At 38.5% G+C, this 14,011-nt stretch overlaps 5 protein-coding genes across 5 annotated transcripts; 2 read left to right on the forward strand and 3 right to left on the reverse strand.

Annotated features, from left to right (window-relative positions):
• Nucleotides 1–7: 7 nt before the first annotated feature.
• Nucleotides 8–1,279, reverse strand: PKNH_1350600 (multifunctional methyltransferase subunit TRM112, putative; the record flags this gene model as incomplete). Its single annotated transcript, XM_039113594.1, has 5 exons — nucleotides 8–51; nucleotides 183–246; nucleotides 390–476; nucleotides 668–827; nucleotides 1,248–1,279. 5 exons carry the CDS (start codon nucleotides 1,277–1,279, stop codon nucleotides 8–10), a joined length of 387 nt encoding a protein of 128 aa, XP_038969967.1.
• A 1,469-nt stretch (nucleotides 1,280–2,748) lies between these two features.
• Nucleotides 2,749–3,381, forward strand: PKNH_1350700 (conserved Plasmodium protein, unknown function; the record flags this gene model as incomplete). The annotated part of the gene is made up of 1 exon (XM_002260882.1): nucleotides 2,749–3,381. One exon carries the CDS (start codon nucleotides 2,749–2,751, stop codon nucleotides 3,379–3,381), a length of 633 nt encoding a protein of 210 aa, XP_002260918.1.
• A 1,137-nt stretch (nucleotides 3,382–4,518) lies between these two features.
• Nucleotides 4,519–7,547, reverse strand: PKNH_1350800 (pre-mRNA-splicing factor 38B, putative; the record flags this gene model as incomplete). The annotated part of the gene is made up of 6 exons (XM_039113595.1): nucleotides 4,519–5,554; nucleotides 5,826–5,967; nucleotides 6,131–6,260; nucleotides 6,431–6,517; nucleotides 6,714–7,219; nucleotides 7,337–7,547. The coding sequence occupies 6 exons, from the start codon at nucleotides 7,545–7,547 to the stop codon at nucleotides 4,519–4,521; spliced, it is 2,112 nt and encodes a 703-aa protein (XP_038969968.1).
• Nucleotides 7,548–9,693: 2,146 nt separating this feature from the next.
• On the forward strand, nucleotides 9,694–10,774 carry PKNH_1350900 (uncharacterized protein; the record flags this gene model as incomplete). The annotated part of the gene is made up of 2 exons (XM_002260884.1): nucleotides 9,694–10,207; nucleotides 10,359–10,774. 2 exons carry the CDS (start codon nucleotides 9,694–9,696, stop codon nucleotides 10,772–10,774), a joined length of 930 nt encoding a protein of 309 aa, XP_002260920.1.
• Nucleotides 10,775–12,016: 1,242 nt separating this feature from the next.
• PKNH_1351000 (rRNA 2'-O-methyltransferase fibrillarin, putative) lies at nucleotides 12,017–13,311 on the reverse strand (the record flags this gene model as incomplete). Its single annotated transcript, XM_002260885.2, has 2 exons — nucleotides 12,017–13,026; nucleotides 13,305–13,311. 2 exons carry the CDS (start codon nucleotides 13,309–13,311, stop codon nucleotides 12,017–12,019), a joined length of 1,017 nt encoding a protein of 338 aa, XP_002260921.2.
• Between the last annotated feature and the right edge of the window lie 700 nt (nucleotides 13,312–14,011).

Consider the following 14,011-nt stretch of genomic DNA (forward strand, 5'->3'; position numbering starts at 1 on the left):
AAAGGGGTCACGCCGTTTGGTTCTCGTTTCCCGATAGCATGTTTGGAATACCTATTGGGGGGAGGGAGAGTTGTCGCGATGAGTGTTTAGGTGTATAAACACACACATATATAAGTGTAAAATCTGCATCGTGCGTATTGCGAGTTCGTCGGTCATCTTCAAAAGGGCCGAGGGATGCTTACCATCTTTTATCGGAAAGGAAGCATTGCATTTGGGGCATATTAACGTTCCTTCCATTATGTGCACCTACAAAATGATAATGGGTTGAAATTTTTTTTTTTTTTTTTTTTTTTTTGCCTCTATGATGCTTTTCACATTTTGACGTAATCACATTGCAAATTCCCCTTTATGAGAAATGCTAAGACCGATTTACTCTCCCATGTGGGTACCTTAAAAAGGGCATGGTGAACTGAGTTCAGGAATTCCTCATCCTCAAGGTGTTGACTTGTGTAGCTAGGCAGCAAATTTATCCCTAGCTGAAAGGGGAACGGACGAAAAAAGAGATTTTGACAATGTGACAAGGGCACACTGTGAAATTGCAATATCGTAATATTATACGTGGGCAATGTTTACGTCTACAAAGCGCTTGGTACGATAAAAATGAAGAAAGCATGGAATGGAAATGAAAAAAAAAAAAAAAAAAGGAAGTACAATGAGAGGCATGTACCTGTTTAGCCGTTTGATACAAAACGTCATAGTCCACCTTCGTTAAAACATTTTTTACAAATTCTACATTAATTTCTTGTTCTAGTATTTTCATATTTTCCTCTGCATCTTTGTTCAGTGCCACTGAAAGCGGATATCCCCCATTACACTGGGTTTCGTTGCTGAAAGGAGGAACAAGTGTATAAGTGGTGTGAGAGCAGGTTAGGCGATGATTAAGTCCATATAAGGGCGCATTCACAGGGATATAATACATACACATAGAAGAAATGCGTACATATATATACGTATGAATATATACAAATATTTGAGAAAGCATATGTGTACTTATAGGAATTGGTGAGCAAACCCGTGCGTGCATACGCACACATAAATGTAGAGTATTTGCAACCATATATAAGAATATATAAATATATGATAATATGGAGAATACGCAAATATATACACGTACATTTGCATTATATATACGCCCTTGCGCATGTTTTGTAGGGCTGTCTCCACACGCAACATTTGAATACAATACATTTGTACACTCCTGCGCGGCCAAGCATGCACTTCCCAAGAAGTCTATTTCTGAAACGTACCATTTTAAAAAGTTATGCGTAAGAAGTCTCATCCTTTTTTAGCATACCAAAAGTCACGAGAAAGATTCGGGGTGTCTTAAAGTCAATTATAAAACAATTTTTTGTTGTCCTTTTTTTTTTTTTTTTTTTTTTTTTCGCAAAAAAATTTGTGCTATACCAAATGGGGACAGAAAAAAAAAAAAAAAAAAAAAAATATGATGTAAACTGTTTCTACAAATTTTAAATTACGAATGAGAAGAAAAAATTAGTAAAATGAAAAAATAAAATGTAACTGTTTATTATGTACAAACTTAAAAATGAGCAAATTGAGAATTCTTAAAGAAAATAATTTCATAAAAAGCTAATCCATGATTTTATTTTATTTATTTTTTTTTTTTCGTTTTATTTTTTCCTTATACGAATGAGAAGAAATAGCTTTTCTGCTTGAGTCATGGAAAAAAAAAAAAAGAAAATTGCTTTTCCTACCGAGCAAACATGCTGTGGTTTATGAACGTGCGTATGTATGGACGGACGAAATGAGCGAATCGTGCAAGGCAGGCAAAAAAAAAACATGTAAAAACGCTCACGTTTGTGCTAAAGATTATAACTATGCCGTATGCTCGTGCCAGTGCCTACTTCCATGCTCATATTTTTACGCCTTGTTAAGAATGAATTATTCCATTTCCGCCTCCTTTTTTTAACAAGGAATTTTATGTATCAGTTTAGTAAACGTCGTACAGGTACTGGTACATACGGTACGTATCATTTTACGTATCGTATCCGAGACGTATAAAAACACTTACGCGTATCAGTACATATGCGGTGAGCGGTACGCAGCATGGAAGGCTCTTGCTATACACCACAGAGGTTACCGCTTTAGCACACGTGTAAGAAATCCATATTATATATATATGTATATATAGTACACGCGCTTTGTACAATATCACCACCACGTTACAGCGCTTGGACCCTATTGCCGATCCGCTATATACACGTATGTCAAATTATGAATTACGAATAAGGACATGCCACGAATTTTTTTTTTTTTTTTTTTTTGAAATTTTCAAATTAGATATAATATACGCATAACATATGGAGTATAGCCAGTGTTTGGCAAGAAATATATGCACGTAAAATGAACTTGTATCGAGGGGATGAAAAAAAAAATATATTTATATTTTATATTTGTCCTCGAGTTTATTCTATGTGCATTAGATTTTTGCTCCTGTGTATATGCCTGGCATGTGAACAGCTATATAGCAGTTGGGGTCCACGTGAACAGTGAAGGAATGCATCACGTAAGGGGAAGAATAAAAGAAATGTGACTCCAAGTTCAAACGACCTAAGGCTGGAACATGTATGTGGTGTATGTGTGCGCACGATGCGTATATATGTGTAGAATTCTTTTCTTTTTTTTTTTTTTCTCCTCTTTTTCTTCGCTCTTTTTTCTGCTTTCTGTTTCCGCCACTTCTCAATTTGTTCGCATAAATGCGCCTGCACCTTAAGCCGCGCTCAATCGAAAATGAAAAGATATATCCTCATTAACAACACGTTTTGTAATACGAAAAAGGCAAAAGTGGCATGCCATTATGAAGGCGAACTAAACGCCAAAGGATGCACGACCGTGCCTGTTTTTTTTGACCTTAATAAAATCTCTTGCAAAAAGGTGGAAGATGATATAGAACAAAGAAAAAAATTAGATAGATTGTATTTCTTTCACATAGAAGAAAATGGAAAGCGAAGAAAAATAAATTTTTTGAATTTCTCCAACGAATTCGATGAGAGCGGCACACACAGTCGTAACTGCGTCGCGCCGTCAAGTGACGGTGCCTCCTGCCCTACACCCTCCATCAACGACTCCAGGGACGAAGCCGGCACCATCAAAATGAGCAGGCACACACATCTGGATCATAACAGTATCCCAACTAAACAAGAATCCATTTTATTAAAAGGGGAACCCCTCCATTTGCACAGCGTAGAAGATGGAGAAAATTATTGTGCAAACAAAAAATATAATCACATAAAAAATAAGTATTATGAAAAAATAAACAGTTTGTTGAAACAGGTACATATGAGCCAAATTTCAAGAAGGAACAATAGTTCCCGTAAGGGTATGCATGTCTGCGAGGATGTTCATGCAAAGCACTATATATGAGGGGAATGCAACACGAAGTAGCCACGGTAACCTTTACATGCGTGTGTATGCCGTGTGTAATGTAGCTCATGGTCCACGCGCTCATTGTACGCGAAGATATGTTCTAAGAGATTGGAGCAGAGCTAACCGGAGGAATGATTGGATCGGAAGAAAAGGCAAAGTGAAGGGGAACCCTCAATGAATGCAGATGCAGGGTGTCACCTGAAATGAAAGGACTGCTTCTTCACCATAAAAATATGTGCATAATTTAGGATACGTGTAGGCATTAGAAATGGAAAAGGATAAAGCTTTTTTTTTTTTCTTCTTTCTTTTTTTTTGTCATTCTTAATTTTCCTACGTATTTGATTTTTTGCATCCCCCCCCCGTCGTTTTACTTCGCCCGTTCTGTGCGGCTATTTCCTCACCTCTCCATTCGTGCCGTCTAAATTTCTTACGCTTTTTATAATTATTATTTTTTTGTTGTTGTCTCTCTTTTTGGTATACCTGGGTGTGCCTCTTTTCAAATTTGAAAAATCGAATTGAAATCGGCCTATAGATATTCCCTTCTTTTTTGGTCCATTCGTTTATTTCACCCTTTGACGAGAAAAAAAAAAAAAAGAAAAGAATAGCAAACAAAAGTTTAATTATTTCCCATTTTTCTAAAAACTTTAAACATTTCGAATTCAAAATTTACATATAACTGTTTTTTATGTGTGCAAAATTTTATGTGATATGCAAAAAAAAAAAAAAAAAAAAAAAATTATGTCTTGAATTTACTTCTGTGAGGTTGGTGGTGCGTTGAAAGGATATCTGGTGGTAGACGAGATGCTCATGTATGTACACGTGAGTACACATAGGATGATGGGTAGACAGATGCACAAGTGGCTCCAATGGGAGATACATACTACCCTGAATCATGAATAAGTCTTCTTGGTGTGAAGGAGTTGTAAACATCGAATTGGATTCAACTTTGTGGTGAGGGAAGAGTTTTCATATTTAAGAGGGGATATTTTTCGTGAAAAACTCACCCTTAACAAATGTCAAAATGTGGGCAGTGGAAACAGAAAAAGGATTATCGATTGACGCTCCCCCCACGGGATGGATAACAGATAAATAGGAAAACGAAACAAAATTTAGAGAGAAGCATTCTTGGGAAAATTACCCCAACGTCATGACATCCATTTCATCCATATCCCCTGTGTTCATTTTGTTTGTCGCCTCACCATCTTCCTCTTTGTTATACTTTTGCATTAGTTGCATTAATTTGGAGTTTTCCATCGCACTATTTTCGGTTCCCTTTTCATCCTTCTGCGAATGAATTACTGTTTTGTCTATTCTTTTAGGAGATCTGGAAATGGACTGTCTTCTGTTATGAATATTCTCCATCTTTACGGTCAGAGAGGACTTGTATGACGTCGGCCTTCGAGCATAATCTCTTCCAGTAGCGAGTGCCTTTTGGCTTTCTATTTTTCTATATTTATTAATTAATTCGTTTTCATTAAGTTCGTACTTGTCTTTTCTATGGGTTTTACCATCTTCTTCGGAACTGTACGACCTGGACGATCTAGATGAGGACATATCTTTTTTCTTGTGCAAATCTTCGTATGATGTTCTTCCGCGTTTTGTGAGTGACCTATCACGGTGGTCTCTATGCGACTTGTCGTGCGAGGAGTGTTTTTTTTCGTTCCGTTCTTCACTCGTTCGTCTCTTTCTGCGTCTATCCCGATCTCGGCTCCTATCCCGATCTCGGCTCCTATCCCGGTCTCGGCTCCTATCCCGGTCTCGGCTCCTATCCCGATCTCGGCTCCTATCTCGATTGCGACTCCTATCCCGATCTCGGCTCCTATCTCGATTGCGACTCCTATCTCGATCGCGACTCCTATCCTTGTGTCTACCTCTATGCCGGCTTCTGCTCCTGTTTCTGCCCCTGCTTCTACTCCTGCTTCTACGCCTCCTCCTTTTACCGCTCCTACTTCTGCTACCCCTTCTGTGCGTTTTCTCATCCCTGTTTCGGCTCCTTTCGGTGCCATCCCCATTTTCTGTGTCTCCTTCCCTGTCGGGGTCCCCCGAGCCCAGCTTCACGTATCCCATATTAACGAGTTTTTCGTTTCCATCTATTTGTCTGATTCTGATGAAAATTTTTTCCTTCCCGTGATTCACGATGCCTCCTATTTCGCCCTTCTCCCACTCTCCGCTGGGGTGGTCACCAAGGGAAGGTAAGGAAAGAAGGAAATGAGCGGATAGAAAAAATGCGAAAAAGTGAAAGATGAAAAAAAAATGCACAAACGTAGAGAGCCTACTGGTCATAAGGACCACTTGTGATTTCGCTTTCCGAGGAGGAAAACTGATGCGCTCTCCGTGGGAACACAACCCCCCTTGCAGGAATATATATAAGGATATGCAAGAGATTTCATCAGGAGTGAATCCCTCTTTTTCGTGGTCTCACATATGTGTGTTTCGCTTACTTGACATAGGCCATAATGGGTTCGCCCTTGACAAATTTGTGCATCTTTTCCTTGTTCCTTCTGAGCCTCCTCCTATGGTCATTCATTAACATCAATCGTGCTCCATAGGTGTTTTTTATTTTTATGGGCATTCTAGGGAGAACTACAAGGAGAACATAGTGGAGTGTAGTTATATGTTGATATGATTGTTCTGCACAAGGGGAGCGTACATGCTCAAGGCACGCACATACGAGTGTTCCTCGCCCTGTGGCAGATACAACTCAACTGGGTTGCAGAACCCAACTAATTCGACGCACTAAACGAACCTGTGTTGAAATACTTATCGTCTGCCAAGAGGCATTGAGTGTACTCGCCTATCGTCTGCTTCTTCCGTTTGTCAGCCGATGTGATAAACTCATCTTCATCCAAGAGGTAGGGTTCGAACCACATCCACAGCTAGAAAGTGAAGGAGGAAGGAAAAAAATAAAAAATAATAAAATAACGTTGACAGAATGGGACATGTATATAACACAGAGACGCATGGATGCGATTATGGAGGGAGCATCCCAATTTCCACGGAGGAAATATGTTATCCATTGGAGGGGTTCCTTTTTTTTATTCCTAACATTGGCAGGCGAGTGGACATATCTCAAATACAAAAATCCACAGGCTCGTATGTAGCAGGATTCTCGACTTTCGATCAACATCTTCATCTGTTTGGAGGAGAAAAAAATAGGAAATGATACAACGATGGTATGTGATGTGAAGAAATATTATGCATTACATTGATAAGGTAATGTCGACACCATCCCTCGTATGTAGAGGAATCACTATGGTGTACCCCCACACACACACACTTAACAAGTGGTGATCTTTAGGGTAGCATTGACACAAAGGTTCATGCCTCACCTGCTTCTCTGACAAATGCATGGTGAATAACTTATAGAGGCAACAAAAAAGAGTCGAGGGTGCCCTTGTACTTCCAATGCAATAGGGTTCCACATGGTCCGCATATAAATGAATTTCTTCTACGACCTCCTTAAAGGTTTTCAATGGAACTAGCGATCTGAAATATTCGGACGATAAAATATTATTTCTAAGTAAGGTATTTACATTGTACGTTGTAGTGTTTGTCATTTCGAGGATGTTTTTTTTTTCTTCATTGTTGTAATTAGCTAGAGATGAATGGAAGGAGCTACTAGATGCATTGTTTGCACCCACTTTATATTTCATACCCCCCCTATAGGTATGGTCTGGATTGCTATATCTGTAGCTATTTGGGTGTTCTTCCATTCTGCTTGGGAATCTGCTCATGGCGTTACTGTATGGGTTCATCATATTACCCATGGGGTGCATTCCACTGTTCATGTGATAGAAGGACGGGTCCACGTATCCGTAATTCAGAGCATAATTTCCTGCGTCGTGAAGAGGGATGTGTGTGTGCTATGTTGAATGGTGCAGTAATTCGATTCCTTAAACACAGGAACAACGACGGTAGTCAAAGTTGTGGTGCCTTCCCATGCAAGCATTACCGTCGAAGGGGACATCTGTTGGCATATTGTTATAACCAATCTTGTTGCCCATGGACCCATCGGGGTTACTGTTGTAGTAATAGTAGTCATACATTTGCTTGTTTATGCCATTTTGTTCCAGCTGATTGGGTTGACCCAGTTGACTGGGCTGAGTGGGTACATTGGGTGGGTATGAAGCGGGGGCTTCTGCATTGTTGTAGTTATTGTCCATTGTGTGGCTGCGCGTTGAAAAGGGGAGAGGGATCGTACAATGGCATGAGCCAAGCTACGCAAGCGAAACGAGGTTAACCCAGTGCCGCAAGTAAAATAGGGAGAAGAAAACGGAGCGAACCTAATAATTGCCCTTTCAAAAAAAACAAAGGCGCGGTAGCAACCATTTCAGACCTCCACACACTGCAGCGGTGTTTTTTTTTGCAGAGGCCGTTTTCCTCATTCGTGGGTCTTTGTACGTAAATATACGGGGCACATTTGTTTCTTTTTTTTTTTTTTTTTTTTTTTTTTTTTTTTTTTTTTTGTTTTCCTTTGCAAGGGGTAATGACAGAGAAAGGTTAGCTATGTTATGCCCTCTACTTGGGGGAACGTGCGAAGCGCTCTTACGTGTATACGTATGTCACGATCGTACGTACGCGCATGTAGACGTCTTTCCCATGAAAGGGCTATGCACACTGGACGTAGAAGCAACGTATGGGAAGTAACCACAGTAAACACCTAAATACGTTAAAAAAAAAAAAGAATGAAACGACTGTGCTCTTAAGTATCAAGTGGTACACCTCCTGCATGCATATTATAAAATTACCAGAGGGCATAATTAACAGTACGTCACATAGGGCCGTGCGTAGTGTATACTATATACTCATCGGCAACGATGCTATAGCGAATTTTTACAACATGAGGGATGAACGAACAAGAAGAAGCATACTAATTTTGTCAATCATTTTTTCTGAAGGCATAAACAAAGGTGTTTAAAAAAAAAAAAAAAAAAAAAAGAGGGAGAGGGGACAAATATATATGAACGAGCTGGCACATAATGTGGACTTGGATTGAGGTAAAAATGGCTAGCAGTTAATTTCCCCCAAAGGAAGGGAAAGCCTATAATTGCCTTTTCCTCAATTTGTACGTCTTCCTACAATAGCATATTTTTTACAAAATGATATGCAATTTTTTCACTCAGCTAAATGCAGACCCATATGTCATCGTTTTTACATATAGTGGAAAATAATGGGTAGGAGGAAAAGGCCTACATTTATGCTTCATCCCAAGATAAAAAAAAAAAAAAAAAAAAAAAAAAAAAGAGGAGGTTTTTCACGATGAGCGAGGGAACACGACCTGTTTGGAGTGAATACGCACAATCATCGGGATGTGCGGAAGTAGTAGTATATGCTTTATATAATACGTATGGGGAGTTATAAGGGCCTTAACTTCCTTAATTCAATTGGGATGTGTTTGAGGGATGCAGAAAGAAACTTTCAGCATTCGCTAAGCGGCGAGATGGGAAAGCTGGGAAGTCTCGTACATATTTTATTTTGCCCGACCCAGCTATATATACAAAGTTTATTGCTGTACATCCGAGACGTGTGCTTTTCTTTTTTTTCTTTTTTTTTTTTTTTTAATCTGTTCAGAAGATCCTACATCGGATTTGTTGGCATTTAAGTATAAAATTATATCTGTATGTATATGGGCGTAAAATGCGGCGTATTTTTTTTTTTTTTTTTTTTTTTTTTTTTTTTCAGAATTGATATTCGGCCGTTAACTGTTTTTTTGGGCCCTTGAGAAATTGATGCGGAAAATTTCGCGTCCGCGTGGCGCTCATATTGTTGATGTTTTTACAATTCTTTCGAAGCCATTTTTGAAGCTCAAATAATGTGGCAAATGTTTACACGGAAATGTTTGCATTTGAAGAGCTGAGCGTTTACTCAGTTCTGTTGCCCCCTGTCTGTCACATGATAATATGTACGTCCATGCGGATGTATACGTTTATGTGCCCCACTTCCCCGTTTCGAATGTGCTAATGTGGTGGTGATTTTTCGTACCATCGTAGCGATTTTGTTTTGCCATCACATGTTTCCATCTTCTCTCCATTTCACTCCATTTTACTCCATTTTAGCGCCACTTTTTCCAATATGACGAAGCAAAAAATCGCCGTTTTTGTTTTTCCTTTTTCCCGCCCACGTTTTTCTGCACGCAAGTTTACCCCTCTTTAAAGTATAGCGAAAGAGGCGGTTTGCGGCCACTCCCTCCCAGATAGACGTGTTTCAAAAGTACAAAACGTTATATGCATGCGCATATGGATCGCATTACATACAGGCGCGGCGACATATGTATAAACACTGAAAACATCGCAACTAGCTTGGCCAAAAATGAATAAGGGGAGTGAGAAAAAAGAGGCGTATGGAAACAGGCGAAATGACACAAGGGATTTAGACAATATCAGAAACAAGTTGGAAGATCTTAAAAGGAAAACAGAAGTGAAGACAGACGAAAAAATAGAAATTGAGAAAAAAAATTGTGACCCGTTTAATGATCTTAAAATACACATTTTAAATGTCCTAGATGAAACCAGAAAATGCATAAGGGAGAAGGAAAGCTTACAAAATGTCCATGGCAATAACATCGAGGTGATAAAAAGGGGAAATATCATATATAAGAATATGAAAAATCTTGATACATACTTTTTAAAGTTAGAAGAAATTTTAAAAAAGCAGGAAAAGAAAAAATATACCTACACCAAGGAAGAGCTATGTGATAAAAACGAAAGCTTTGAGTTGTTGAAAAAGCAAATTTATGAATGCAAGAAGCTGAGCAATTATGACCACATTAAGGATACTTGTGTTATAGATTTTTCTGATTTTAAAAATAAACAGCAGGTGGAGAGTAAGTGATTATATTTTCCCCCTCCACCTACGCAGGTGTGGGAGGCGTACTATTCCATGTTGATGTCTTTCTCCCGTTTGTGTGACATCATTAGACTTTTTTTTTTTTTTTTTTTTTTTTTTTTTTTTTTTTTTTTTTTCCAATTTTTCAGGAAAAGAAACGAGCAACAACAATGACGAAGAAGATGACATGGTCATAATAAACAGGTGGAAAGAACGAGATAAAAAATTTAACGAGGAGATTTTGAAAATCGGAGAAGTTATCGATCGAATAGGTGCCAATGCCGTTTTTATAACGAACAAGGCAGAAGAACAAAATGAAATAATTATAGATTTACAGGACCACACTGATAAAACGCAAAATAATGTGAAAGAAGTTAATGTGGAAATTAAGAAAGTCATGAGAAAACATTCTCAGACGACCTGGTGTTGCAGAATTTCCCTCGTCCTTATTTTAATTGTGTTGGTGATGATAACGTCGAATGTTATTCAGAATAAATTCATCAAAAGTTCTCCAGCTCCCGTCATCATAGAGGTGCCGCAGGAAGTTCCTCCAATTGACGCATAAGCCTGTTCCGCCAAGTCCCCCCAAAATTGGGCACGCGCAGAATGGGCACAGTTTGCAATTCATTCACGCGCAATACGCGCTCAAATTTGTGTTAACTGATTTTTCTTCCACAACAAGTGCTCAATATGTGGTAGAAGGAAAAAGACAAATTGGGGTTTCCAAGGGAAACTAAGACACAGTAAAAGCGCATAAAAGAAAACACATTTGGAAGCCTATAAAAGTATGTCAAGTATATTCTGGCATGTTATTTATTTATTTTTTATTTTTTTTTTTTTCGTATACGTTGTTAAAGACGATGCATTTTCAATTTTGTATGTAGTACGCTTTAAAAAAAATTTTCTTTTTTTTTTTTTTTTTTTTTGTGTGTGTGCGAATGTTGAACTGATCATTTTTTTTTTTTTCCTTTGAGATCTCTCAGAAGAAGCATTTTTATGTAAACCCATTTAATTTTTGTGTTTCTGTGGTTCCTTCCGACATGGGAGGGAGCCGCCCGTATATGTACATACACACCCTTTTATATGGACACTTAATACATGCATTCACCCGCATGTTTCCGTCGGCTGTGCAATCAAAAGGTTAGCATACTGTAAAGAAAAAATAAGAAAAGTTGCATACTTTAAATTTAGTTATCCCAAGGTGAGAGGGAAAAAAAAAAAAAAAACATACTGATTAACAAAAAAGCTGCGCATGCTCCATGAGCAAAATAGGTGATGCGATAAAAGTGGTGTCCTATAAGTGTGCAAAGTTGATACGCTACACATACGAATGCAATATTAAAAACAAGGGGAAGTTGAAAAGGGGGATGGAGGGCATCCATCCGCTTCGAACGCGTACGTGTGATGTGAACATATGTGTGCGTGCATTCGCGATGACGAAGTTGCTGCAACTTGAACTATAAATGCACAGTGTACACATCTTTCTTGTCGCATTCGGATTAATAAAAATAATTATACATTACTGTGCAGGTGGTAATGCGGCGGCGTAGGAACACGAAAACATTTTCATTTTCTTTCGAGGTAAGCTATATGATAGTTTTTTATTTTGTTTACCCCCTTTTTTTTTGTCGTCTGAGTCATTACTGGTTTGCTCCTCTGTTTTCCGAATCTCAAATGCGGATTCCGATGTAGCCACAAGCTGTGCACGGTGATAGATAAGTTTACCGTACCCATGATAGTGAAGCGTTATTTACAAACAATGCGGGTTGATGCCCATGTGGAAAACCCCTTTAACCTTCGGGAATTTTTACCTATACATACCCAAAACGATGGCATGGTTACGATGAAAAGGTTCCAACGTTAGCTTCTCCTTCGGTTTACAGTTTTCCTTTTTCAATTTCTCCATTTCTGACGCAAAGACGACCTCCGGCTTGGCAGTGGAGTCAACACAATTAGCTTTAATGGATATTATGAACCATCCTCCAGTTTTTAAAAACATATGGGCATTCATAGCAACAATACGTGCCTGATCTGGCTGTGCCACATCAGCAAAAACGACATCCACCATGTCTACGAGCATACGATACTTAATTGGTTGTCTAGCATCTTCTACAATGGGAACAACATTGGACCTCTTTTTCGACATGTTCGTTAAGTCTCTGCCTGATCTGTGAGAAAATTCAACAGCATAAACAACTCCTTCATCACCGACCATATCGGATACGTGAGATACAGATGTTCCGTTCGCTGCTCCTAGGTAAAGAACTTTACATCCTGGTTTGATAGGCATGTTTCCAACACCACCCATTAAACATGCACCTAATTTTGAACGAAATGGATTCCATACTCTGTACTCTATTTTTTCATTGTCTCCCATTACTTCGTATCTTTTTTCTCCATAGACACTTTCTCCTGGGACTAAATTTTTTGTTACCAGAATGTCTGACTTTCCTTTTAGTAGAAAAACTCCTGGAAATCTATGCGGTACTACAATAACTTTTCCTGATTTTCCATCTTTTTTGAAATTTTTTTTATTGTTATTTCCTCCACCAAATTTTGCTCCTCCTCTAGCACCTCTTCCTCCCCCTCCTCCTCTTCCTCCTCCTCCTCCGCCTCTTCCTCCTCCTCCGCCTCTTGGGCCACCTCCACCTCTTGGACCACCTCCGCCCCTTGGACCACCTCCACCTCGTCCTCCATTGTTGCCCTTCCACATGCCTCCCTTACGCACCGCATTATTATTATTGTTATTGTTGTTGTTTCCTTTCTTGAAATCTTTGTTGCCTTTTTTGAAATTCCCGGAACCGCCTCGAAATGCGTCTACAGGGGAAGGGGTGTGAAGAAATAAAAACGTGAGAAGGTGAACCCGTGTGCCTCCGCGCTTTGTTATGGTACAACTGCGGGATCTGTACACGTCTTTATATAAACAAAACAAAGCTCGTAAGAATAACCCCCCTTTTTAATCACAAAAAAAAAAAAAAAAAAAAAAAAAAAAAAAGGGGGCATATTATGCAATGCTGAAGGGAAAAAAAAAATGGGTGGCAAAAAAATTGCCACTGTATTTTCCTTGTAACTTCATTTTTTAATTTTTTAAATACCTGTCATTTTGCGTCAGCGTAAAAATATGTATTCAAATTTGAGAAACCTTTACAAACACCAAAAGTATATGTTTCTATTACGATTGCGCCAGTTCTTCTTCTTTAATATGTTGGCGCTTTTTTTTATAATGCATACAGCGCTTGCGTAGGGGTTGAATTCAAGCGCCAAATGGGGGGAAATTAAAACAAATGGAAAAAGCAGTTCTCGTCGTTTATATACATATATGCATATATATTCTTTTCGCGCTTATTTTACACAGCCTTCAGGAAAAAATGGCATATTATAAAAATTCGACGAAGTTAAAATTCTCCACGACTGCTTTTAAAAAGATGGTATATATTTTGGGTTACATCCTTTTTCACGTGGCGATGTTAAAAAAACGCAAATTTTCATTTCAGCTGAGTATAGCGGCTCACGTTTACTTTTTGGATGTTCTATATTTTTTTTTTTTTTTTTTTTTTCTTTTTTTCCGCTTTTGCTAAGCTATAAAAATATGCTATTTTTTTTTTTTTAAAGCAATCACGTTTCCGAGAAGTTGCTTCATTCAAGGAAATTGTTGTATCCTTCCTCGATCAGCACAACAAATATACAATAATACGGCTATATGTAATGTTATGTATTTTTTTGGTATGTGCCGTTACGGTTGGCTGGTGATTGGCATGATGTCATTTCGATTCTTTTTTTTTTTTTTTTTTTCTTTTTTCAA

This window comes from Plasmodium knowlesi (genome assembly GCF_000006355.2).
Source record: "Plasmodium knowlesi strain H genome assembly, chromosome: 13".
Lineage (NCBI taxonomy): Eukaryota > Apicomplexa > Aconoidasida > Haemosporida > Plasmodiidae > Plasmodium > Plasmodium knowlesi.